This window comes from Somniosus microcephalus, chromosome 3 (genome assembly GCF_052327205.1).
Source record: "Somniosus microcephalus isolate GS21.2 chromosome 3, FLI_Smic_1.0, whole genome shotgun sequence".
Lineage (NCBI taxonomy): Eukaryota > Metazoa > Chordata > Chondrichthyes > Squaliformes > Somniosidae > Somniosus > Somniosus microcephalus.
In genome coordinates, this window is record NC_140989.1 from 144,492,510 (window position 1) to 144,520,276 (window position 27,767).

Genomic DNA, 27,767 nt, shown 5'->3' on the forward strand with positions numbered 1-27,767 from the left:
TCCAATGTAGAAATAGCCACTTTGTAAGTTTTACAGTCCAAAATATACTTATACACATCCGGAGCAATGTAGTTGATCAGCATATTCAGCTTATTTAGAGACTCTTGATCCAACACGCCCAAAAAGTTTTTAAATGTACAATACCAGTGTTTCCATTTATCATCCACTCCAGCAGAATTAGGGTCAGCATTGAATTGTTCTGGTTGAAGATATCGCTCCATTCTGACATAAAGTTAATAAATTGAAATAAAGAATAGATTTGCCTTTCTAATCTAGGCTTTATTAACTTTAAAATCCTGTAGCACATCTTTCCACACCCAGTCCCAACCAAAGCTGGAAAGAACTGAATTTAAGATGGCCACCACAAATCACATGACATCAACTACCAATGAGATTACAGCATATATCCCAAGGCAGGAAACAAACAACCAATCGCAATACTTCTTACTAAACATAAAGAATAATCACCACAGGATGCAAGTGGCCCAGGAGGTCAACTCTTTGTCTATGTGCCGCAGAACCTGGCTGCAGTGCAGGAAGAGGTTTCATGACCTTCTGCACACTGGAAAAGTGAGTATGACTTTCCCATCACCCTCAATCTGATCCCCATTGCCTCTCCTCACCAGCACTCAGCTTTGACAACCTCTTCCTCCACATCCCACTTGACACTTACATCCCTGCACCCATTCCCTCTCTCTCTATGGTCACATTCACCTAACTATTCGACTATGCAGCCCTCACACTCCCTATCGCTGTCATGCTATGAAAACAAATTACAACACACAGGGAGGGCCCTTGGTCTTGCCACCTCACTCCATCTTTGTCTCCTTCTAACCATCAATGATATGGATTCTCTACACTCACTCCTTCATTCTCACTCAAACTCCACTTGTCTCCCTCATTGCAGGAAAAGAGAGTTCACAATAAGAGGGAAAGAGCGAGGACAGGAGGAGGGCTACCCTCAGTAGCCCAGCTCACCCCCTGGGAGGAGGTGGCCCTGGAGATCGTGGGAGTGGAGGAGGATGCGCAAGTGGGGGACAGACAGACAGGTGCATCAGAGCAAGCTGGTGACAGAATAGTTTATCATCTCTCTCACTGACATTGCATGAGTCACTGATAATGATTCTGATGCTCTAACAGATTGACTTTTGATCATCTGCAATATTCAATGTGCATGTAACCTTGGCCTCACATCTCTGACTCTTTCCTTTACTCCCCCACAGGTCCATCGGAAGCCCCCGTCCCCACTATCCAGGAGGAACAGCTTGAGCCTCCAGACTCCTTAGAGGAAGCTGCAACCTCTGAGGGCGCAGCGTCAGCAGAATTCAGCGTACCCAGCACCAGCACAGACACTCACACCTTGGTGGTACCTTCGCGAGATAGAGTAGTGTTGTCATCCAGTGTATCACAGCTCACAAGTGAGCATCAGCAGATGGTGGAGACAGGGACAGCAGTGCAGAGTCCTAGTCGGAGGGTGCAGGACTCTGCCAGCTCAGCTCAGCTGCATGTCGACCCTCTGCCTCTGGGTCCATCCAGAAGAAGAGCGGTGCTGGAACTCCAGAAAGAGGTGCAGGAGTCTCACAGATCACAGAAATCACAGAAACCCCACACTGCAGATAGAGGCCATTTCAGCCCATCGAGCCTGCACCGACACATATCCCACCCGATCCCCGTAACCCCTACACCAACACATATCCCACCCTATCCCCGTAACCCCACATATTTAATCCCCCTGACACTAAGGGTCAATTTATCATAGCCAATCAACCTATCCCGCACATCTTTGGACTGTGGGAGGAAACCGGAGCGCCCGGAGGAAACCCACGCAAACACGGGGAGAATGTGCAAACTCCACACAGACAGTCGCCCGAGGCCGGATTCGAACCCGGGTCCCTGGTGCTGTGAGGCAACAGTGCTAACCACTATCCTCTGGCAGGTTTTGTCTCCAGGGTCGCTGCGAGTGTGGAGCGAATGGAGGAGTCCATCGCTAACATGAGCAGAGCCTTTGTGGAGGCGTTGGTGCATGAATGCATCACCATGGAAAGGATGGCAACCTCCTTGGAAAGGATGGCTACCTCCATGGTAAGGCTGGCTACCGTAGTCAAATGGGTGTAATGTTGTGTTTAATTTGGAAAAGCCATCAGGTGCTTATTGTCATAAAAAGTTCTGATGGCAAACTGTGGCGTGTGTCATTTCGCTAATGGGACTTCCACATTGAGGGCTTAGAGCGACTTGCAATTGTCAGTATGGTGGTCAGAGTGATAGGAATCCGTAGGTTCTTGGCCATTGTCGATGATCTGATAAGAAGGTGCGAGGCAAAAGTGTTTGATTGTGCAGGCTAAGCAAATCTGGCCAAGATGAGTGCGTCCCTTGCATTCCGGGCAGCAGTGTGGTCATGCGCTGGCACCTTCTGGCCTGTGCAGCTTCAGGTTGGTGAGCAGCAGCTTGGTGCTTATGTTGTTGCTGCTGCTATTGGTGTTGCTGTTGTTCATGGTTCTGCTGCTGCAACGGCTGGTCTTCGTCCGAATCTGATGTCCAGGAGGAAAGGAAATAAATGGAGGCGGGATGGAAATGGGGTCAGAAAACACGCATTTGGGAAAATTGCTCGGAGGCAGGATGGAGGCGGGATCGGGCCCGCCCACCATTTTTTGCGATTTTACCACCTCACACGCCTCCAAACCCGCCTCCTCGGGCCTGGCAAAATCGAGCCCTTTTCGTGGAACATGCTGTTCAGTGTCAAAGAGGAGAGCCCTTTTTTCTCCACTTTGTCCAACATGACTGCCAACATGTCATTCATGAGTGTGGCATGCCCGGGCGAGGACGCTCCATTGTGCTGGAATGTGGCAACTCAGAACCCCAAAAATTGGGAGTGCAGACAATGGCAGCATTGAATTGCACTGTTCATACCAGATGTGCAAATGCTCCAGAAGTTCTAGGCTTGCTTGTACAAATAACGATAGTCAACTCTTGCTGACCTGTGTTTTTTTTCCTGTTTTCCATTTTGGGCTTGTGCTATTAGTTATCAAAAAGAATTAATTAATTCCCTAAAGAGCTGCAATTCTAGCAAGTCACTGGATAAATTTAAATACTAAAATACTCAAACAAATGAGTCTGACGCACAAAACGTAAACATTAAATCAGGATTTGTGCCTTCTGCATTCCCTTCATTTTCTCCTGCAATAGTGCACTCCACAGTTGGATTGGCTTACCATGTGCTATCAGAGAATCTCCTGCAATGGCTTCTCTTCCTGCCCCCGTACCATTACCTCTGGTGTCCCCGAAGGGTCTATTCTTGGCCTCCTTCCTATTTATCATCTACATGCAGCCCTCGGCGACATCATCTGAAGACACGATGTCAGGTTTCACATGTACGCTGATGACATCCAGCATCAGTCGAATGCTACCTCACCACCACCTCTCTCAACCCCTCCACTGCCTCTGTGTTGTCAGACTGCTAGTCCAACATCCAGTCCTGGATGAGCCACAATTTCCTCCAGTTAAACATTGGGAAGACCGAAGCCATTGTTTTCGCCCCCCACCCCCCAACCACAAACTCCATTCCACAGCCACCAATTCCATCCCCCTCCCTGGTCACTTTCTCAGGCTGAACCAGCCTGTCCTAGTTTATCCTGAACTGAGCTTCCTACCCCATATCCTCTTCATCACAAAGTTCGCCCACTTCCACCACCGTAGAATCACCCATCTCTGCCCCTGCCTCAGCCCATCTAGTAGAGAAGCTTTCGGCCAATGCACTACCTGTTGGTGGATCAGGGTGGCTGCCACCTTGCAGACGTTGGTGACCCACCCAACTATACAGATGGCCACCCCACCACCCCCCCCATACCCGCAATTTGAGATGAGGCGTAGGGCTCAAGGCATGGGCATACTTATGACCTCAGTCTGTACAAATAAGCAGATATCTTGTTATTAAATTTTGATTTCAGACAGGGTGAAGAAACCCCAGCAGCAGGTGAGGAAAAGAAATGACTGATTGGAGAGTGTGTGTGACGGTACGATGTGAACAGTGGTTGCTAGCTGAGCTGGTGAGAATGGGGTCGCCTCTTTGAGACAGCATTGAAGGCCGTGCCTTGTATTGCAGCTCCGGAATGCAGTCTTAACATGTTACTGGGTGTGCAAGCTGACATTGTTCACTTGGGCGTGGTACGCACAGTTAAGATGCAGCCACAGTCCATAACAGCCATGTCAACATCACTGTCTGCTTTGGCTTGTCATAGCTCACAACACGTTCACTCCGTTATTTCATTCTAATTCAGCGATGTCTGTTGTAGTAATTATATCTGCATGTGTTCACTTGAGTCTCTTGTCAGTGATTAATGTTCCTTTATGTTTCCGTGTCTAAGTTGCTCCTCTGCTTTACTGTTGCTGTTTCAGTTATTCATGTCAGTCTGTCTAGGAAATATATATTTTTTTAAAACAGGACTGAATAGTTGCTGTGTTACTATGGTTACTGTTGTGTATGTAATATGTGTGCTACTTTGAACCTATGGACAGGACTGCACTACTTGTTGGGCGTAGTGATACGCAGTACCACTCCTGGCCATAGGGGTATAAATAGTACAGTGGGTACTGATCTCCCCTCAGTTCCCGCCTGTGGGCATGAAGTAAAGACCTACGTATAGTCCCTACCTCCAACCAGTAAAGACCTGTTTTATTGTTACTGATTAAGTCTCAGTATTAATTACTTGAACAACTCACAGATTTAACACTGGCGACGAGTCTGATTCGGACCCTGCGGCAGTCACTCCACGGCAGCTTCGTCCACAGCCAGGACGTTGCAGAGAGGTTTCCACCCTCTCCACCCCACTGGAAGACATCCTGACCTCGGAGCCTCCATCGGCGACCGTCAGCTTCTTCTCCAGCTTGGTGGTGGGTAAGCCGTTGTCTGAGCCGGGCAGCGACGCGACAGGCAGTCGACCGCGTTGGCCGCACGAACGGGGCTGGGGGAGCTGGAGGAATAGGGCGCGAGAGCCGCTTCGAGCGGGAGGCGTTTCAACAGAGCGATCGCATCTCCTGGTAAGAGCCGAGAGCCGCTTCGCGATCCAGCGATCGCATCCGCTGATAAGGGCCGCACTCGGGCGATCGCGGCGAAGATAAGGGCCGCACTCGGGGGCTGAAGGGAGACGGCGTTGGGGGACGGGTGAAGACCGCCAAGCGCGGGAAAACCGCCATTTTGTGGGCGGAGGACGACGGCAAGAGCGGGAAGCCGCCATCTTGGATAGCAGTAAAAAAAAAAAAATCTGAGAAATTGCAAATCTACAATGCCTAAACACGGGAATATTAGCACCTTTGATAGTGACCTCGAAGATTGGGCCATATATGTTGAAAGAGTAAAAAATTATTGTAAGGCCAATAAAATTTGTGACCAAGATAAAGCTCTAACATTATTAAATTTAATGGGTGCGAAGACATACGGGCAATTGAAACACCTGTTATCACCAGATGAACCGGCGGATAAGACGTTCGATGAGATTGTTACTGTCCTGAAAGATCATCTAAACCCCACGCCGCTGATGCTAGCGGAACGATTTAAATTTTATGACAGAAGGCAGCTACAGCATGAAAGCAATGCTGATTATTTGCTGGAATTGCGTAAATTAGCGAAATATTGCCAGTTTGGAACGGGACTGACAGAGGCACTTCGAGACAAATTTGTGTGTGGTTTATTTAAACAGGATACACAAAAGCGACTGCTCGAGGAGAATGAGCTGACGCTTGAGAAGGCGGTCACTATGGCAGCAGCACACGAAGCCGCAGCGAGAGGCACGGCAGTAATGCAGCTACGGTCACCGGAGCTCAGTGCACACAAATTGGGTGTGAGTTCTGGCAAATGTTATCGTTGTGGAAAGACAACGCATGATCAGAACCAGTGTTGGTTTAAAAACCAAGAATGTAGAACTTGTGGTAGGCTTGGACATATAGCTAGAGTATGCAGGTCAGCGAAGAAGACCAGCAACAAGAAGTCACCGCAAGGAAAATACGCAAAGGTACACAAGGTGACCGAACAGGAGTCCGATTCAGACGCTAGCAGTAATGAACTGGCTAGCTTAAGAGTACTCAACGCTGGTAAGGGTGCAGACCTCCAGACAATTTGGGTCACTCTTCAGATAGAAGGAGTCCAAGTAAAACTGGAATTGGACACTGGATCGGCATTGACGGTCATAAATAAGAAAGATTACGGAAAGTTATTCCAACACATTCCCCTACAGGATACGGGGATTATATTGAAAACATACACGGGGCAAAGAGTGTACCCCATCGGGAAAATAGAGGTTGCAGTGGTCCACAAGGGCGAAGACAGTCAAATAATGGACTTATATGTGATATCTGAAGGAGGTCCTCCACTACTAGGACGGGAGTGGATTAGGAAAATGAATATGGACTGGCATTTCCTACAAACAATAACGAGTGAGAACTCGGTGAAGATAGTCGGCCCAGACTCTGGAATGGATGATGGTAAGCCCAACTCAGGTGCAAAAGACAAAGGCCTAGAAATTGAGTGCCCTTAGCGCCGATTTTGCGGCGCTAGAGGGCCTAGCGCTGCAATTGGCGCCGGCGCCGAAATTGCCTGGGGCCCTTCCGCCGCGGTAGACCGGTAGCGCTGCGCCGGCACCGATGACGTCATCGGTGTGTGCAGCGTCCCGGTTGCCATGCCGACGGGCCCCAGCGCCGAAATTCAGTTGCGGCCGCCTCGCCCGTGGCAGCCGCAACTAAGACTCTGGCAACAGAGTCTTACAAGTCTTTGCGCCGGCGCATTAAAGGCCCCACGGCGGCCGGCCGCTTTCCCGCCGGCCGCCTGGCCGCAGCTCCCTCCCCGGACTTCCCCCCCCCCCCCGGAACAGAAGCAAGCCCGGCACTTGTCCGAGGTGCCGGGCTCATTTTTAAAAAGATTTTTGCGGGCCGCGGCCGGGTGCAGGCAGCTCCTCCTTAAGGGAAGGAGGAGGCCTGCACTTCCCGAGCCTGCCGCACCGCATCGGGTGCCGCAGCGCCGGAATTGCGGCGCGAAACGGCAGTTAGCGCCGATTTACCGCCGCAAAGACCCTTCAGTAGCGCCGGCAGCCGTTTGGGCGCGGCCCTGCTGAATTTTTGGCGCGCGCAGGGGGACTTAGCGCCGGCACTAACTTCCGGCGCTAAAGCCCTGGCTAAGCCAAAACTCAATTTCTAGGCCAAAGTTTCAGCACAGAATTCCACTGAGCAACAACAACATAGTTTAACTGTGGATTCTGAGTCTGGCAAGTCTACTGATGTGCCCATTTCTGAGGGACACCGGGCTCGAACTCAACTCCATTTCAAACTACAACAGCAATTAGAACAAATGCTTCGCCGTTGTGAGCAAGACTTGAATGCAACGAAAGAGTTCTTTGATATAGAGTTGGAGAATCTGGAAAGACAACAGAAGCAGCTGATGGAGAAAATGGAGCAGGAGCACACAAAACGTCTGATGTCAGAGGAGTTAACGGTCAGCCAACTCCTGCATATGCTGAAGGACAGGACTCTGAAATGGGAAAAACTTGAACACGAACTTCAATATTCAAACGAAAGGGGTTCGGAGCTCTCAAAGGTTATTGGAAGAGCTGAGGTGGCAACACAGACTGAGATGACTGCAACAGAGCAGCCCTTGGATGCCAAAAGTACGCTGACTCACGTCAACGTAGAACAACAGACCGCTGAAACAGCTGCTCCGGTAGAGGGATTGAATAGTCCGATCAATCAATCTCCAAAAGAAGTTGAAGTAGTAAAATCTCAAATGAGGTCATTAGTAAACGACTTGCTGAAAGCCCAGAAAAAGCTGGATGAAGAGGTACGCATGAAGAAGTCTCTTCAGGAAAGATGTGTGGACTTGGAACAAAAGCTGGCTAACGCCCAGCTGGGTATGGAGGAAATAGAAGACCCTCTCGCTGGCCTAGATCAGGACGACACCGAATATTACTATGTCCTGTCCTGCCCAACTTGTAACTTCGACTCCCACCATACAGAAATCATGGAGGAGCACCGAAAGCCTACGGAACATCGGGAGAAGGTGGCTCTACTACGGAAAAAGGAGGGAGAGAAGGAGGAACTGCGCATGCAGCTGGCAGCTGACAGTGGAGCCCAGAGAGTCTCCAAGAAGCAGAAAAGGAAAAGTCGAAACAGAAGATGACCCATCTGAACCATTATTACCTCTACCAGATCACACATGTGGTCCCTCCGAACGGAGCCAATTCAGTTCGGAAGTTCAAACTGTTAAATCCATGGAAGGACTATTGAATGAGTCACTCCAGCAACGTGAACCGACTCCACCACAGAGATTGAATCTGTGAACTGTTTTCCGCAGCGACTGAATCTGTGATCTGTTTTGACATGAAGTTATCTATGTATCTATGTTATTCTGTTATGTAAACCTGAAGTTATATATGTATATATGTTATTACGTTATGTTAAATGGGGAGATGACTGTAAAGCTAGGAAGGGAGGAATGTTGTGTATGTAATATGTGTGCTACTTTGAACCTATGGACAGGACTGCACTACTTGTTGGGCGTAGTGATACGCAGTACCACTCCTGGCCATAGGGGTATAAATAGTACTGTGGGTACTGATCTCCCCTCAGTTCCCGCCTGTGGGCATGAAGTAAAGACCTACGTATAGTCCCTACCTCCAACCAGTAAAGACCTGTTTTATTGTTACTGATTAAGTCTCAGTATTAATTACTTGAACAACTCACAGATTTAACAGTTACTTCCTCGCACCCTGTTGCTGTCCCTTCTTGTGTTGCTGTGCGAAAATAAAAAATAAAATCCATCACAAAAAAAGGAGCAAAAACTATTCATGTGCATATGGGCTGTACATCATTGGTCATTGAGCCTTGAAGTTCCGATCAGGGTCCAGGTGGAATCCAGGAGGATCTCTGGACTGGGGGCTGGAAAATGGGGCAGAACTCGGTTCCACTGGGATTCTTCCCCACCCATTTCACAGAGAGCCATTTTGCAGTTGGGAGTGGAGGTCGTAGTTGGATCTTCCTCTCCGCCTCCACATCTATAGATTTTACAATGTTCTGAATTAGTTTGTACCTTCAGCTTTCCCTGAACATTATCCACTATGTGCATTAAAGGGTTAATCACACTGGTCAAATGTACCTACCCCCCTCTCACCATCGTCCAGGCCCCTTGGCGGCTCCTCTGATCTGAGCCAGGCTGGGTGCAAGGCCGAAAGCTTACTTCTTCTGATTGCACTTACTAATGGGTGCCCACACAGGGATGAAACAGGAAAATGAGGGGGGACATGTTGCGTCCCTCCTGCTTCATTTCCATGCTTGTGCCTGCTGTAGATGCAAGTGCTCTCCCCCACTGCCCCCCACCCCCACCCAACCACCACCTTGGGGGATCTCCAGGAAATCCTGATCAATATAAAGTGAGGCTGAGAGGGAATTATAACTCCATCCCACTGCTGGAAACCGGTGGAACAGGAGTTAAAATTGAACGGCTCTATTTGATGTTCCATTTTCCCATCCATGGCAGGTTTAACTCGACTGTTTTTCCCGGTGGTCGAGGTGCCTGCTTCATTCAGCCTCACTAATATATACTAATTGGGGCCCCATGCCATACAGGGCATCTTAATGGTGGACTGAGCGGGGGCCCCCACCTTGCTCAGTAAAACCTGTCAGGGAGGAAACAGAATAAGGTATGAAAACATGTTCCTCCTGGCCCCACAAGGAAAGCCTAGGCCTCTGCTTTTTCGGGATCTCCCCTCACCTCCCACCCATGAGATCATGTCAACCAGCCACTGCCTCCGCCCTCGCCTTGACTCCGGACCTTCCAATCTTCACCTGCCTGAAGCCGGTCAGCGATTTCTTTACGCCTGTTTCAAGTAGGCAGCTGGCCGGCGGGATGTCAATGAGGTTTGGCCATTATTATTGACCGGGCCTCCCAGGGCGGCTTGCACGTCCTGTCGGGAGTTAAAACTCCCCCTCTGGTATCACAGATCACTGCCCATCTTTCCTCTGCTTTACCCAGCGGAGAATATAGTCCCTATAAACCAAAGTAATCTGCTCAGTGCTAAATTTTCTTGGTAACTTCTAACAACATTACATACTGTAAGCTAGAATGAGGCAAGGCAGAGATTAAAAGAAAAACATTAAATGTGGCAAAACTGTAATTAAAAGCAAAAAATGCTGCAAATATACAGCACGTCAGTTAGCAATTGTAAAAGAGAAAGGGTCAGTTCCTCCATTGGAACTGTTTCTTGCGTTCTGGTGAAGGGTTCCACCCAATTGTTAACCTACTTTTCTCTTTCAGGAGCTAACTGACCTGCTGTGCGTTTCCAGTTTTTAAATGGAACTGTGAATTTCTACACTCTCAGCACGCTTCAAATCAAGCCAAACATTTATTTTTGTGGCCAAACTGTTACCTAATCCTGCGAGTATGAAAGCACAGCACTGTTCCACTTCAGCAGCATTGACACTCTGCAATCAAGTAGAGTATTGTAGTGTATGTACCCGTTTACCTTTAAGGGAACTATTGAATGTAACCGTTCGCCTTTAAGGGCACTACTTTAGGGTGGCACTATTTGTTGGCTCATGTATACTGTAATACCGATAGTGACCACACCAGTATATAAGGGTTGTGTTATGTTAATTAGGGCAGAACTCGCCCAGACCTCTGAATAGTAAAGACCTGTTTCCTTTGTTAATGTTGGGGTCTGTGTGTGTTATTTACAATACAACCCACAGACTTAACACTGGCGACGAGTCGGATTCTTACCCTGCGGCAGTTATTCCACGGCGGCTTCGTCCACAGACAGGACGTTGAAGAGAGGTTCCAAACCTCACCACCCCACTGGAAGCGACAGGCATTAGGACCCTGAAGCCTCCATCAGCGACTAAAAAACTGGAGTGGAGAAGACGTGGGTAAGCCGAGCAGCATCGGCTGCAAAGACAGGGCTGGGGAAGTCGGAGGAACAAGGGCGATCGCGATCGGGAAGATAAGGGCCGAGAGCCGCTTCGAGCGGGAGGCACTTCGCGAGCCAGCGATCGCACCAGCGATAAGGGCCGAGAGCCGCTTCGAGCGGGAGGCGCTTCGCGAGCCAGCGATCGCATCTAAGATAAGGGCCGAGAACCGCTTCGGCGATCGCACAGGAGATAAGGGCCGCACTCGGGCTGAAAGACAGCGTCGGGGGACGGGTGAAGACCGTCAAGCGCGGGAAAACCGCCATTGAAGTGGGCGGGGAGAGCGAGAAGCGCGGGAAAGCTGCCATTTTTCGCGGGAAAACCGCTGGGGAAGAAGACAGAAGCGGGAAATCGCCATCTTAGAAAATTAATAAGAATTTTCAGAAATAAGAATAAGTAAAGCAATACTTGTGGTGTTCTCAAGAAGAGAAGAAAATTAATAATAAGTAAAGAAATACTTGTACTGTCCTCGAAAAGAGAAGAAGATGCCTAAGCGAGGAAATATTAATGATTTTAATGCTGAAATAGAAGACTGGGCCACGTATGTGGAACGCATAGAAATATATTGCGTAGCCAACGAAATTGAGGATGACGACAAGGCAATAACTTTGTTAAATTCGATGGGAGCAAAAACATACGGGCTTTTGAAACATCTAATAGCACCAGTTAAACCAGTGGACCAGACCTTCGAAGAGATCGTAACAGTGTTGAAGGATCACTTGAACCCCACACCGTTGATGCTGGCTGAACGATTTAAATTTTACGCCAGAACCCAGAGACAAGATGAAAGCAATGCGGAATACTTAGTCGAACTGCGTAAGCTAGCGAAATACTGCCAGTTTGGAGGGAATTTGACAGAGGAGCTGCGGGACAAGTTCGTATGCGGCTTGGCCAAAGAAGGAACGCAGAAGCGACTTCTGGAAGAAAACGACCTCACACTGGACAGGGCTGTCCTCATAGCTTCATCGCACGAAGCCGCAGCGAAAGGAACGGCGGAAATGCAGCTAAAGGCGGCGGCACTCGGGGTGGACCAAATTACTGCAAGCAATTCCAAATGCTACCGTTGTGGAAAGACAACGCACGACCAGAATCAGTGCTGGTTTAAGAACCAAGAGTGCAGGAAATGTGGCAAACTGGGTCACATCGCGAAGGTATGCAGGTCCGGAAAGAAGACCAACAAGCAAAGGAAGCCACCACCACAAGAAAAGTACAACAAGGTACATCAGGTGGCTGAAAAGAGTTCAGACGAACAAAATTCAGACTCAGACCCAAACAGCCAGGAGTTGGATAGTCTGAGAATCCACAATGTGGGTAAAGTGACTGATCTACAGACGATCTGGGTCACACTAAAAATAGCTGGAGTCCAAGTACGAATGGAGCTGGACACGGGATCAGCTGTATCAGTGATCAACCAAAAGGACTACCACCGGCTATTCTCTCACATACCCTTAAGAAATACCAAGTTCGTATTACAGACATATACGGGGCATAACGTATACCCCATGGGGAAAATAAGAGTTAAGGTGAGAGATAGGGGTAAAGTACACCCAAGAATGAATTTGTACGTACTACCTGAGGGAGGACCACCGCTTCTAGGACGGGAGTGGATCAAGAAAATAGACATGGAATGGCACTACCTACAAGCAATGATGAGTGAGGACTCGGTGCAGACAAGCAGCTCAGACTCCGAGCCGGAAGACGATAAGTCCAGCTTATGTATGAAAAACAAGGTTGGAAAATCGATGGCGTGCATAAAGACAGAGAATTCTGAGTCTGTTCAAGCTACAGACATATGCATTACGGAGGAACACCGGGCTCGAACTCAACGTTATTTCAAAGTACAACAACAATTAGAACAATTAAGTTACCGCCTCGTACAAGAGATGAAAACAATGAAAAAGTTCTATGACACCGAATGGGAGAGTCTGGAAAGACAACAGAACCTACTGGCTAAAGCAGAGAGCGACCATAGAGCCATCGTGACCAATTACCGATCACATCTCCCTTATGATGTTCAGGAGTTAGAATATTTGCATGATCTAGAGATACAGCAGAAGGGCAAACCACGCTACACTGAGGATTTTGTTCTGCAATTAGAGACGGAGCTAGTGCAGGCAAGGTTAAGAGAAGTTGAATCGCAGTGTGCTCTTAAGGAGATGCAGAAACAAATCTTGGACATGGAAAAGAGAAACGCTTCTTTACCTGATGTGAATAATGTGGACATGTTGCGAGAGGGGATTATTGAGGCGAAACTGAAAGAAGCTAAGCAAAGGATGTTGGAACTTTAAACACAGAACCAAATCAGCAGAAATCAGCTATGTCGAGCAGAGAAGGAGTGCTATGGTCTACATGAGAAGGTGCAATATCTCTCAGCCCAGAATAAGGGGCTACTCACTCAGTTAAATGAGAGTAAAAGGGAAATGACTGAGATAGACTGCAAGAATAAAGAAGAATTGATGGCAGTGAGACTTCGAGAGGCAGATAGCATAGCAGCCTTGGCTGAACTCCAACAGGAAATTGCAAAAAAACCAATTGCAGAGGAATCTTCAGGAAGCCAGGATTTTATTCCAGTCCTTCTCTATGACTCCTTACAAGCAGAGTGTGAGAAGTTGAAAGAACAGTATGGACAGGCCCAGGCTACAATTCTGGAGGGGATTAACTCGACAACCCCCGAAAAGCTAGTTTCAGTAGAAGCATATGAACAACTAAAGGTTGAACATGAGCAAGAAGTCCAAAGGCTGCAGGAAATGTTTGATGAGCTCCAGGCCAAGGCTGCCTCATCGGTAAAGATTCCATCCATAGATGAAACATTAGTGGTGGAAGAGGAGAGGGGTTTGGAGCTCTCAAAAGTTATTGAAATAGCTGAGGTTGCAACACAGACTGAGAAGATGGCAGCAGAGCAACCCTTGGATACCAAAAGTACGCTGACTCACGTCAAGGTAGAACAACAGACCGCTGAAACAGCTGCTCTGGTAGAGGGATTGAATAGTCCGATCAATCAATCTCCAAAGGAAGTTGAAGTATTAAAATCACAAATGAGGTCATTAGTAAACGACTTGCTGAAAGCCCAGAAAAAGCTGGATGAAGAGGTACACATGAAGAAGTCTCTTCAGGAAAGATGTCTGGATTTGGAACATGAGCTGGCTAACGTCCAGGACTACACCGAATATTACTATGTCCTGTCCTGCCCAACTTGTAACTTCGACTCCCACAATACAGAAATCATGGAGGAGCACCGAAAGTCTACGGAACATCGGGAGAAGGTGGCTCTACTACGGAAAAAGGAGGAAGAGAAGGAGGAACTGCGCATGCAGCTGGCAGCTGACAGTGGAGCCCAGAGAGTCTCCAAGAAGCAAAAAAGGAAAAGTCGAAACAGAAGATGACCCATCTGAACCATTATCACCTCTACCAGATCACACACGTGGTCCCTCCGAACGGAGCCAAATCAGTTCGGAAGTTCAAACTGTTAAATCCATGGAAGGACTATTGAATGAGTCACTCCAGCAATGTGAACCGACTACACCACAGAGACTGAATCTGTGAACTGTTTTCGGCAGAGACTGAATCTGTGATCTGTTTTGACATGAAGTTATATATGTTATTATGTTATGTTAAACATGAAGTTATATGACGTTGACTCCATCGAGAGTATATCTGCAAACTGTTTATATAAAGTTGAAGATTGTATGTTTAACGGGATTCTGTAAGTAAAAAGCTAAAAAGGGAGGATTGTAGTGTATGTACCCGTTTACCTTTAAGGGAACTATTGAATGTAACCGTTCGCCTTTAAGGGCACTACTTTAGGGTGGCACTATTTGTTGGCTCATGTATACTGTAATACCGATAGTGACCACACCAGTATATAAGGGTTGTGTTATGTTAATTAGGGCAGAACTCGCCCAGACCTCTGAATAGTAAAGACCTGTTTCCTTTGTTAATGTTGGGGTCTGTGTGTGTTATTTACAATACAACCCACAGACTTAACAAGTATGAATGCCTGAAAGGGTGGTGGAAGCAGATTCAATAGTAACTTTCCAAAGGGAATTAGACATATACTTGAAAAGGAAACATTTACAGGCCTATGGGGAAAGAGCAGGGGAGTGGAACTAATTGGATAGCCCTCGTAATGGGCTGAATGGCCTCCATCTGTTTTGTATGATTCTATGGGTGCGATCTTGCCAGCCCTAGGGAGGCGGGTATGGAGGCGAGACTGCCGGGAAAATGGCAGAATCTGGGGGCAGGTGCCCATCCCGCCCCCAACCTGCCTCCGTGCTATCTTGCCAGGAAGCAGGTAGCTGACCCCCGCCGGGTCCCGTCTCCTTGGAGGCGGGAAAGGGATTACAGCCACTTAACTGCCTGCTAACAGGTAGTTAACAGGCAGATAAAGAGGATTATCCCCATTTTACCCACACAAGTGCGGGCTTCCTGAAGGCTCTGAACCCCGCCAGGGTCACCGAGGCGAGCAGTGGGTCTGCGGGGGTCGGAGGGGTGCAAAAGTGCGCTGGGAAGGTAAGTGATGGGTGCAAGTGTGGAGAGGTGAGTATCTGAGGTAAGTGGAAAGTGTTAGAAAAAGTTTACTTACCTTTGTTTCTTCCTGCAGGCTTCAAGAGTTGGGGATGCAGAGAGTCTCGCATCTCCGCGGTAGAGATGACAGATGGCTGTTTCATTCTCCAATGCAACAACCATCTAATTTCTGCTAAAGAGGTTACAGAGAATGTCAGTGTTTGAAAGCTTCACAGAGCTGTCAAACGATGACAATTCATCTGCCAAAAATGTTTGACAGATGAAGCGTCATACGCTGACGTTCTCTGTAACCGGCTTCCCCTTAATTGGCCTGCTAAGCTCGCTGGACGGGCTTAACAAGGTCAATCAAGGGAAAATAGTGTGGGTTGGCCAGACGTCGATGGAGGCGGGTCTAAAACCCGACAAGTGGGAGTCCCGCCTCCAAAAGCTCCCCATTGGCAAAATCCAGCCCTATGATTCTAAGTAGCAAAACTGGGATGATATACCTTTTATATCAAGGCAAAATACTATGGATGCTGGAAATCTGAACTATAAACCGAAAATGCTGGAAACACTCAGCATCAGGCAGCATCTGTGGAGAGAGAAACAGAGTTAATGTTTCAGGCGGATGATTGTGAAGTCAACTACGCTGAATTCATTGCAGTGTCCTCATTTCACAGCCATGAAGTAAATGCAAAATATTGTTTCAGGATGTCGCAGTGTGAAAGAAGTTGACAAGTCTCTTGTGAAGCTGAGTCCCTGGGCAACACCTCGGATCGGAGGACACTCGTTGTTGTAACGACATGAAGGAGTCGGCAAAAAATGCTGCAGTCTGTTCGAACTATCTTCAAGAATTCCCCAAGGGAAAATTGGATTCAGGACAGAAAATTAACTTTAGTTGAAGCTATTGTAATCATGAAAACAGTAAATTGGTTGTTAGTCCTTCAGTGATATTATCTTGATGTACTGCACTACTGGAAATTCCACCATATAGTACCTTTCCCGTAATGCTTTCTAGCCCATAATGTTGGGTAAAATTAGGCACCCGGTGCCCAGATTTGATATTAATCTTTGTTTATTCGCCACCATGATCATTGTGAGAGTTACTGTAATCATACATTTTTAATTTTTTTAAATGTATTCATTTATGGGATGTGGGCATCGTTAGCAAGGCCAACATTTATTGCCCATCCCTAATTCCGCTTGAGAAGGTGGTTGTGATCTGCCTTCTTGAACCGCTGCAGTCCGTGTGGTGAAGGTACTCCCACAGTGCTGTTAGGGAGGGACTTCCAGGATTTTGACCCAGCGACGATGAAGGATCGGCGATATACTTCCAAGTCAGGATGTTGTGTGACTTGGAGGGGAACTTGGAGGTGGTGGTGTTCCCTTGCGCCTACTGCCCTTGTCCTTCTAGGACTGAGCAGCGGACTGTCACCTCTCAGAATGTGTCAGAATAAACCTTCTTTACCAGCATGGTACTAGCTGGAGTGAATCAAAAATAAAAACACGTGATAAAGTCAACAAAGTTCTTGATCTTCTCAGATTGCCAAGGCTGTGGAAAGAAGAGAGAACTTGCCTTTATATCGCACCTTGTCACAACTCTCATAAACATCCCAAAGTGCCTCACATGGGATGAATTACTTTGTGCAGTTCCTATTATTATGTGGGTAAATGCTGCAGCCATTTTGAGCACAGCAATGAGATGAATGTTCAATGAACTGTTTTTTTTTGTAGTGTTGGTTGAGAGACAAATGTTGGCCGGGGTCTGGGAGAACTCTCTGCAAATAGTGCCATGGGATTTTTAATGTATACTTCAACCACTGGGATAGGCAGACGGCACCTTGGTTTAACGTATCATTAAAAGTGTGGTGCTCCCTTAGTACTGAGCTGATGTGCCAGCCTTATTATGTGTTTCAGTACCACGGCCGACTTTTATAGAACCTGCTAAGTCTCATGGGATGTTCCAGTATACTGCGGTGGTTGTCTTCTTTTAAGAAAAACTATCCTTCCCTCACTGCTCTGTCTCTCATTTAAAGTCACTCTTCCACTAACACCCTTTTGATCTTCTGTTATTCATCCATTTTTTTTTCTATAGATGTTTCTCCTCCAACTCTGATCTCTTAAAAACAGAAAATGCTGGGAACACAGCACCCGTGGAGAAAGGAGGATGATAGGTTCAACATTTCAGGCCTCATGACCAATGTTCCCTCTTATTTTTTTTGGTGCACGGTCCCTTTAAGTGGCTGCGCCGCCCATTCAAACTTTCACGCATGCGCAGTTTCTCCCATATAAAAGACGGTGAGCAGCCAGCGCAGGACCTCCAAACAAGTGCGCAGCCAAACGGCCGCACAGCTTAGCAGGCGCGTTGCTCTTGACCCTTCGTCAGAACTGGAAAATGTTATATTTAAACAGTTTATAATTACATAGTATTCACAGCACAGAAACAGGCCATTCAGGCCAGCTGATCCATACCAGTGTTTCTGCTCCACACGAGCCTCCTATAAGGAGAAACAGAGGCAGGGAAAAGGGGCGGAGAGAGAGAAAGGAAGAGAATGACATGTAAAATGATTAGGTAGCAGACAGGAGATGATTAAATGATAGATGTGATAACCATGTAAAACTAAAGGAGGCAATAATGAGAAAATTGGAGAATTGGAAGAGATAACCTAGACCCAGAGGTAGTGTGAATGGTTACAGGGAAATGGCAGAGGGGGAGGGAAGCATTGGAAAATCTGGCAAAGTGGAGGAGGTTCCAATGGCTGGGGAGTGTGGTGGATGAAAAATGCAGGTAGACTCATCTTCCGGTTCGACCTGAAACGTTAACTCTGCTTCTCTCCACAGATGCTGCCTGACCTGCTGAGTGTTTCCAACATTTTCTGTTTTTATTACAGTTGAGTCTAATCTGTTCCCAACGGACATCCACATTCATTTTCCAGCGACCACTCCATAACGTAGAGTTCATTCCCACTGAATCAGGGCTCACTTAGCATTGAGTTCAGTAAGAACATGATTCCACTTGAACCAAATGTTGTGGGGGTCAGTAAGTTTAACATTAATTAATGTTAATTCTGTTACTGTTTTCTGGCGAATGCTCCCATTGGTTGCTGGATGACGTGCCCCATAATGCCCCCGTTCTCTCTCAAGGTGTTATCTCTTTTTGCCTCGATAAATCCACTTCCTGTCAGCCAATGGGAACTGCACCAACAACCCATTGCTCAGACCATCTGCTGACTGAAGCAGGACAGCACGAGGCTGGAGAAGGAGATAAAGGACGAAAACAGGTGGTTTAATTACAGAAAATAGTGGCAACAAATGCGATGTCAAAAAATGTGAATGAATTAAAACTGTGCTCTCCAAGTCACAGAATTTCTTTTTGTTTACCTGATAAAAAATAAAGATAATTGGTTTACATTCAAACTGAACGTTTACAAAAATGTGAATCCTTAAAGGAATTCTGCATGTTTGTAACATAAATAGGCTTTGTTTAAAAAAGTAAACCTTCCTTCCACGTGATCATTTAGTACCTGCAGCAATTTTGGGCCAGCTAGCCTCTAATAAGGGAATGGATGTAAAGCTGTGACAATTAAGAGTTGTGGGTCAGCACTTAGACAATAAGATGGATTTTGAGAAGAAGGGGGAAAAAAAGCATTTATATCGCACCTTTCATGACCTCAGGACATCCCAAAGCACTTTACAGCCAATTAAGTACTTTTGAAGTCACTGCTGTAATGCAGGAGATGCAGCAGCCAATTTGCACACAGCAAGCTCCCACAAAACAGCAATGTGATAATGACCAGATAATTTGTTTAATGAGGAATAAATATTGGCCAGGACGCCAGGGATAACTCCCTTGCTCCTCTTCAAAATAGTGCCATGGGATCTTTTATGATCACCTGAGAGGGCTTGGTTTAATGTCTCATTTGAAAGACGGCACCTCTGACAGTGCAGCACTCCCTCAGTACTGCACTGGAGTGTCAGCCTAGATTTTTGTGTTCAAGTCTCTGGAGTGGGGCTTGAACCCACAACCTTCTGACTCAGAGGCAAGAGTGCTACCAACTTTTTTTTAAATTATACTTTATTGAACATTAAGAACATTTACAACATCGTGATCATGACATTGTATGATACAAATCAATTCCACCACTCTGCACAGCCATTCCGCCACCACATTTTAACATCAAAACCTGAAGTTTAATTTGTCACCTGTAACATATATTAATCGATTGTACTTTAAAAATTGGTTGTAAAATACTGTCCTTAAATTCTTTTCTGAATAAAACATCCACAGAGCCTTATAATGATCTTTTAGCTTATATTTAAAATACTCTTTTAGATTGATTCTCCTCCCCTTAAAAAACAGAGCATTCCTTCTTTGCACAATCACGAATCTAGCCAAACTGAACATTAAATTAATTGCCGCTCCGCTAGACTTGGGCAGACTCTCCTGCAATCCCCATCTCAAAATTGAGTCCCACGGGGTTCCCATTCTCGCTCTTCGGTCCCCACCCAGCAAACAAGCTTCACACAGCTGTCGAATATAGTACTTAAAGTCATTTAACTGCAGACATAACACCAGTAAATGGGACAGAGTCTCATCCCGTGTCCCACACATTGGGCAAGTTGCCGCCTCCACTCGTCCAATCTTGCACAAGACCGTCATGGTAAAAATCCGGTTATGAGCCAATTTGAAATCCAGTTCAATCCATTCTGGGCATTTAAAATTCGCCCACACTCCCTTCCAAATCCTGTTGAAGTCCAGCTGTGGGTATATACTCTGCCAAAACTCCTGACCAGCAGGTGTCTTGAATCTCCATTCTCTGAATACCTCATAGAAATCTCAAGTATTACAGTTGTCAAATTGGACCAACTCTTCCCCTTTCTCCAGTACAAAGCTTGGAAAAGCAGGACGCATTTTACTTCCTTTGGAGATTTCCGCATTTATTTCTTCCATCCAATCCTGTGGCATTGCCCTCACAATCTTCTCATATATGGTTCCTATTGCTTTTCCTTCCACCTCCTGATCCTCCTCCCACACCATGTCCCTCACTATCGCTTCTGGCAACCAACCTGGAATTACCTCGTATAATACATCTTTCACAGATATAACTCCAGCTTTTATAAAAGCTTGATTAAATAAAACCTCTCCTTCGATGTTGACCCACCTGTTCAAAAATAAGGGCTGTTCTAAAAATTCCTCAGCCCCCTTGGGCATAAACTGCACACTCTTTAAAAATTGGGCCCAAGTCTCTACAACCCCCTTATAAAACCTAGGGAGAAGTTTAATCGGTTTCAAAAACACATTATTGTATTCCATATACAATATCCCCTGCCCTATCCCATTTCGTTTAAAAAAATGCTCAAAACAACTCTTCCAAAAACTTGTATTTGACTTCTGAAGAAATCTCTTCACCCATTTGATTCTAAAGGATTTCTAATTCAAATCAGTATCTGGAAAATTGAATCCTCCCTGATTTCTCCGTCCAATGATGGTATTGTATGCCACCAAGGCTGGTTTCCCTTCCCATAAAAACCTCACACAAGCCTCTCGGATGGACTTTTCCGCCCACTCAGGAATATCCTCCACCGTCAATAAGTACCATAGAAACATAGAAACATAGAGATAGGAACAGGAGTAGGCCATTCGGCCCTTCGAGCCTGCTCCGCCATTCAATGAGATCATGGCTGATCTTCGTCTGAGATCATAGCTGATCTTACCAGTTCAGTACCCCGTCCCCGCCTTTTCTCCGTAACCCTTAATCCCCTTAGCCTTCAGAAATATATCCAATTCTCTCTTGAAAATATTTATTGAATTAGCCTTCACAGCCCTCTGTGGCAGGGAATTCCACAGGCTCACCACTCTTTGAGTGAAGAAATTCTTCCTCATCTCTGTTTTAAATGATTTGCCCGCTATTTTTAGACTGTGGCCCCTGGTTCTGTGCTCCCCGGCCATTGGAAACATTCTCTCTGAATTCAGCCTGTCCAGGCCTGCCATAATTTTATATGTTTCGATGAGATCCCCTCTCAATCTTCTAAACTCCAGTGAGTACAAGCCCAAACTATTTAATCTCTCTTCGTAGGTCATTCCCGCCATTCCAGGTATCAGCCTGGTGAATCGCCGTTGCACTCTTTCCATGGCAAGAACATCCTTCCGCAGATGGGGCGACCAAAACTGTACACAATACTCCAGATGCGGTCTCACCAGCACCTTGTACAGCTGTAGTAAGGTATCCCTATTCCTATACTCGAACCCCCTTGATATGAAGGCCAACATACCATTTGCCTTCTTAATCGCCTGTTGCACCTGCATGCTCTCCTTCAGTGACTGGTGCACAAGAACACCCAGGTCCCTCTGCACTTCCCCATCTCCCAATCTATTGCCATTTAGATAATAATCTACCCTCCTGTTTTTACCCCCAAAGTGGATAACCTCGCATTTATCCACATTATAGTGCATCTGCCACGTATCCGCCCATTCCCCCAACCTGTCCAAATCGCACTGTAGCCTCCTGACATCCTCATCAGAGCCCACCCCTCCTCCTAGTTTAGTGTCGGCAGCGAATTTGGAAATATTGCATCCAATTCCCTGATCCAGATCATTTATATATATTGTGAACAGCTGGGGTCCCAGGACAGATCCTTGCGGCACCCCGCTGGTCACTGCCTGCCACTCCAAAAACGAGCCGTTTATTCCAACTCTCTGTTTTCTATCCGCCAGCCAGTTCTCTATCCACGTTAATACTTTGCCCCCAATCCCATGAGCCTTAATTTTGCATGATAATCTTTTGTGTGGAACCTTATCGAAGGCTTTCTGGAAGTCAAGGTACACCACATCCACTGGCTCTCCCCCATCTATTTTACCAGTTACTTCCTCAAAAAATTCCAGCAGATTAGTCAAACACGATTTACCCTTTGTAAATCCATGTTGACTCTGTCCGATCCTTTCCCCATTTGTCAAGTGCTCCGCTATTTTATCCTTAATAATGGACTCTAGCATTTTGCCCACAACCGATGTAAGGCTTACTGGTCTATAATTCCCTGCTTTCTCTCTACCCCCCTTTTTAAATATTGGGGTAACATTAGCTACCCTCCAATCCACGGGTACTGTTCCCGAGTCAATGGAGTTCCGGAAGATGATCCTTAGAGCATCTGCTATCTCCAGGGCCACCTCCTTAAGTACCCTAGGATGTAGTTTATCAGGCCCCGGGGATTTGTCGGCCTTCAGTCCCCTCAACTTACCCAACACCATATCCCTAGAGATACTAATTTCTGTCAGCTCCTCCCTCTCATTAGTCCCTATGTTTGCCGATATTCCTGGGAGGTTATTTGTGTCCTCCTTTGTGAATACAGAACCAAAGTATGAGTTTAATTGGTCTGCCATTTCCTTATTCTCCATTATATATTCTCCCGAATCGGACTGCAAGGGACCGACTTGGGATTTTACCAGTCTTTTCCTCCTTAGCTTAGATAGCAGGAGAGCAGACACCACTATCGCTCTTCCTTGCACTTTCAACCACCTTCTTTCCCATCTTCCCAAAATCTTTTACATTTTCATAACCTTCGGTTCACAATTTAATCGATCCACTTCATCCCTGTCTTTCTTGCACCCCATATGCACCCCCAGAACTTCCAAAACCTCCACCACCTTAAAGGGACATTCCCCCAACCATTCCCCCCTACCCCTCCCTGCAACCAGGCATTGGGACTTACTATAATTCACTCTGGCTCCTGAAGCTCTACAATATTCCTCCACTACATCCATAGCTTTCCTCACTGACTCCCCATTTCTCAATGTTAAGGTTGTGTCATCTGCATATTGGTGTATCACCGACACCAGCCCAGAACTGGGGACCACAATCCCAACTACACCTTGTTTCTTTCGCATCATGTAACCTAATGGTTCTGCTACCAATGTGTACAACAATGGGGACAGGGGACAACCCTGTCTCACTGATCTCTGTATCGGAAAATACTTGGATAAAAAACCATTACATTTAACGCAGCTAAATATGTTTGAATAAAAAATCCTTATCCACTGAATGAAATTTTCCTTGAAACCAAATGCTTCCAAAACCTTCAATAAAAACTCATGAGAGACCCTATCAAAGGCTTTCTCTTGATCTGTATTTAACACATAAGCCTCCCTCCCACTCTCTTCCATGAGCTCTATCGCATCTCGGCTTGAGACCACAGAGTCTGCGATGTCCTGGCCTATGACTCCATAGGACTGAGAGGGCCAAACTATCTCCGGTAACACCTCCTTCAAACGATTTGCCATAACCCTCGCCAAGATCTTATAATCCACATTTAATAATGTGATGGGCCTCCAGTTCTTCAGATCCTGTCTATCCCCTTTATTTTTATATAAGCTAAGCTTATGATACCTCTCCTCATAGATGGGGCCAGGCGTCCCTCAATTTTAATTTCCTTAAAAACTTCTAAGAGCAATGGACTTAAAATCTCAAAAAATTCTTTATAAAATTCTGCACTTAGTCCATCGGACCCTGGGCTTTTCCCCCCCTTCATTCCACTTATTGCTACTTTTATTTCCACTAATCCTACTTCTTTGTCACACATGCTTCTCTCATCCTCCTTTAAACCCTCTTCAATAAAAGCAGTAACCTTCTCCATCGCCAAATTGGAAATGTCTTCTTTTGTATATAACTCTTGATAAAAGCTGCTAGCCGCCTCTAAAGTCTCCCCACTTTCATGAATGATCTTCTCCCCAACCTTCAGCTCTTCAATTAACGATAATCTCTGTCGCAGCTTCTCTTGCTCTAGAAAATATCTAGTGCATCTTTCGCCCTCCAATGCATCTCTAGCCTTTGCACGGAGAATGGCCCCCTTGCATTTTTCAGCTTGCAATAATTCCCACTCTTCCTTTAGCACCCGGAACTTAGTTTCAGCTCCCTTATCCCCTCCGTCAACTGCTTTACAGACATCTGTAAACCTTTTGTTTATATTCTCTTCTCGATGCCGGTTAGCTGCCGCCCTCTTTTTCCCATAAGGTACCGAAAAAACTTTTACCTCATATTTGAAATTGTCCCACCAAACTCTTCTTTCTTTCAAGAACAAAGGTTTCTTCCGAGCATTCTTTATTATATTTATAATCCCTTCTTTATAAGCAATTTCTTTCAGGTATTGATTGTTTAAAATCCACACCCCTGAACCGATCTTAACTCTGCTGTTCCTACTTCTAAGAACCAAAGCCGAGTGATCACTAAAAAATACTTTTTTATAATAAATCTCCATCACCTCCGAACTTAACCCTTCCCGCATTAACACAATATCTATTTGGCTCTGTTTTAAAACATCACCCACCCAACCTGCTCTGGAGAACTCCCTTTTTATGGGGTTCTGGTCCCTCCATAAGTCTCTCAAATTTAAATTTGCCATCAATTTTACAATCATCCCTCTGGAGTTATCATCCTTAAAGGTCATCTGGGCTGAAATGTCCATTCAAGATAAAAATACATTAAAATCCCCCACTATACAAGGATTTTCCACCTCTGCCGCTTCAGTGAATAACCCCTGAAAAAACTCGCGATGCTTGCAATGGTCATTCGGTGCATAGATATTAAAGAGATCGCAATTAAATCCCTCCATTTTTACCCTTAGCCGTAAAAATCTCCCCTCAGTGTCCTTGTCCACCAAGGCAACATTCTCTTTTATGGACGGACTCACCAAAACAGCCACCCATCTATGGTTATTGTTTGCACAACTTGCAAACACCTCTCCCTTCCAAACCTTCTGAACTCTTTCTAGAATATCCTCATCCCAAAAGGTTTCTTGCAGACACAAGTCCGAACCTTTAAAACCCTGCAACAACTGCTGCAATTTCTTCTCACCCCTCAGTCCGTTCATATTAATCGAGACCAATGTAATCATGGCTCCAAAGAAGGGAAGTATGCCTAATAATCTCCCCATCATTTAATCTCTGGCTCTTCCCTCCTCTCATGCTCCTTCTCAACTTTTCGGGCAGCTGTTGCTTTTTCCTGCAGCCTCCGGCTCTTTTTCACCTCCTGTTTGACCCCTCCCTGCTGTTTCAGTCACATGATGCCACCCCACCCCCGACTTCCATGTCTCTGTCCCCCTCTAATTCCTCACTCTCAAGCTCTTCTGCAACCCCCTGTGCCTGCTCCCCATCAGATACATAATCCTGCTCCCCATCAGATATTTCATCTCCCATAGAGAGTCTTCCTGCTATCGCAGTTTCTCCCACTGTGCCGCTCCCTTCGACCACATCTCCACCTCTGACCCTTGCACCCTGTTCCCTCACTCCATGGGACAATGGCGCACCTAAATTGTTCCCTTCTGATGTCTCTATTTCGCCGATCCCATCCTGCTGTCCCTTTAAGGCTCCTACCTCTTGCACACTCTCCCCGTCCTGCCCCCTCCCGCTCACCAAGATATCCGACTCCCCGCCTCTCCCCGGAGTACCCACATCCACCACACACCCCGCTCCCGCCTCCTCCTCCCCCACAGACACCAGACTCCCCAGGGGGAGCCGAACTGCACTAAGGCTCGAGTCTGCACTCGATCCTCACTGCCCGCTGCTGTCTTTGTTCCCCTCCACAGCACTCAGCGTGTTTTCCGCCATCTCCATCCCGTTCTCAGCTCCGCCATCCTCTGCCTCTTCCTGTGCTCCTTTCTCCTTCATTTTACCGGCTGTGTCCTCCGGCCATTCCACACTCATCTCCTGCTCCTTCTCCCATCTCCTCATCACTCATATCGCTCCCTTCTGCCACACACTCACAGCGGGTGGGGCCTTTGCGACACACTCCACAGCTCTCCGCCTTGCAGCTCCGAGCAATGTGTCCCGACTCACCGCAATTGTAACAATGCAGGTCTGGACAGTTTCTTACGAGATGGTCATGTCCAAGACAATAATAGCAATAATAGCACACCTTTACTTGGTTATCATGCAGCACACGAAAGTACTGCACTCCTTCCAGTGTCTCAAACTTCATACTGTATGGCAATGACCTCACCCCCTCTGGGAACCGCAACTTTACATACCGGGTTCCATCTGCTACCTGTGTTCCCGGATAGTACCTCCTCTTTATTGCAGAACAGATTTTAATGTCCCACGACTCCAACTTCTTGCTTAGCACTTCGTCCTCAATGTAAACTGGCAAGTTTAAAAATGAAACCACCACCTCCTCTGAATATAGCAGAGTCACCTCCAAGAATTTCTCACCAACTTTCAGACTGAGTAACAGTCTTTCCACCTCCTCACGACCACTGACCGTCACCTCGAATCCCACATTTGGCTTTGGTCGGCAGGCAAAGCAGCTTCCCTCACCACAGTCCTCATGAACCACCTGGATAACATCCCAAGCTCGAATCTTCTTATCCTCACACTGCACCACCACCGTGTTTTCTTTACCAAACCTCCTGGGGTCCCGGCCCAAATCTTTGGGCCTTTTTTTTTCCTTTCCCACCACAGTTTCTTCCCGAATTAAATTCCTCTCGAGAATATTGTCCTCTGAGGGGCCCGGCACTCCGGAACCCTCAGCAGCCATCTGGCTGTTTTTGTGGGCCAAAAAGGCCCTAAAACCTGAAAACAAAACCCACCACCAACTTTTTACAAAACTCCTTCCAACTCCCAGCTGCAATCAGGCAATCAGTAACACCTGGCTCACTCCTAGCCCCTCCCACCTAGAGAGTGCTACCCACTGAGCCACAGCTGACACCTGAAGCCTTTTGAAGGTGGAGAGAGAAGTGGAGGTGGTGGGGTATTTTATGGAGGGACTTCGAGAAAGTTGGAGGTGAGGCAGCTAAAGTATCTGCCACCATTAGTGAGGTGAAGGAGAAGCATGGAAACAATGCCGGAAGCTGAGGACCGGAGGGCATGGAAGAATTTATAGGGCTTGAGATTGCAGAGATAGGTTGGGGCAAGAACCCATCACCATCTTGGAGGAGGAGGGTGTAATGTATGTAATGTATATATACCTTAAGGGAGAGAACTACTTTTTACAGCTCCTGTATACTGTAGTACCGGCAGTGACCACACCTGTATATAAACCCTGAGTAGTGATCTGTACACTTAGTTCTAGAGTAACCCTCATTCAGTAAACACCTGTTGAATCGTTCCCTGCAGTCTGTTGTCTGATTATTGAAGGACACAACATTAGGATACACGGACATAACATTGGCGACGACGCAGATTCGAACCTACCTGCAACTCTACATCACCTCCCAGGGATTCGCTCCTGGAGAACAGTGGAAGGAGGTCGAGTCCAGAAGCACGGGCATCGACCATGGGCAACCGCCCAGTCATCCAGCGGAGATTTGAGCATCGCAGGGGAGGCTGTCGAGAGTCA

At 46.7% G+C, this 27,767-nt stretch overlaps 1 protein-coding gene across 1 annotated transcript in view; it reads left to right on the top strand.

The window, feature by feature from the left end:
* Positions 1-18,855, top strand: part of hao1 (hydroxyacid oxidase (glycolate oxidase) 1) — a 135,341-nt gene extending 116,486 nt beyond the window's left edge. Inside the window, exon 8 of the mRNA XM_085981712.1 lies at positions 16,155-18,855. Within this exon, the coding sequence (XP_085837838.1) occupies positions 16,155-16,243 (89 nt within the window). The 3' untranslated portion in view covers positions 16,244-18,855. The remainder of the gene's footprint in view (positions 1-16,154) is intronic.
* Positions 18,856-27,767: the final 8,912 nt, after the last annotated feature.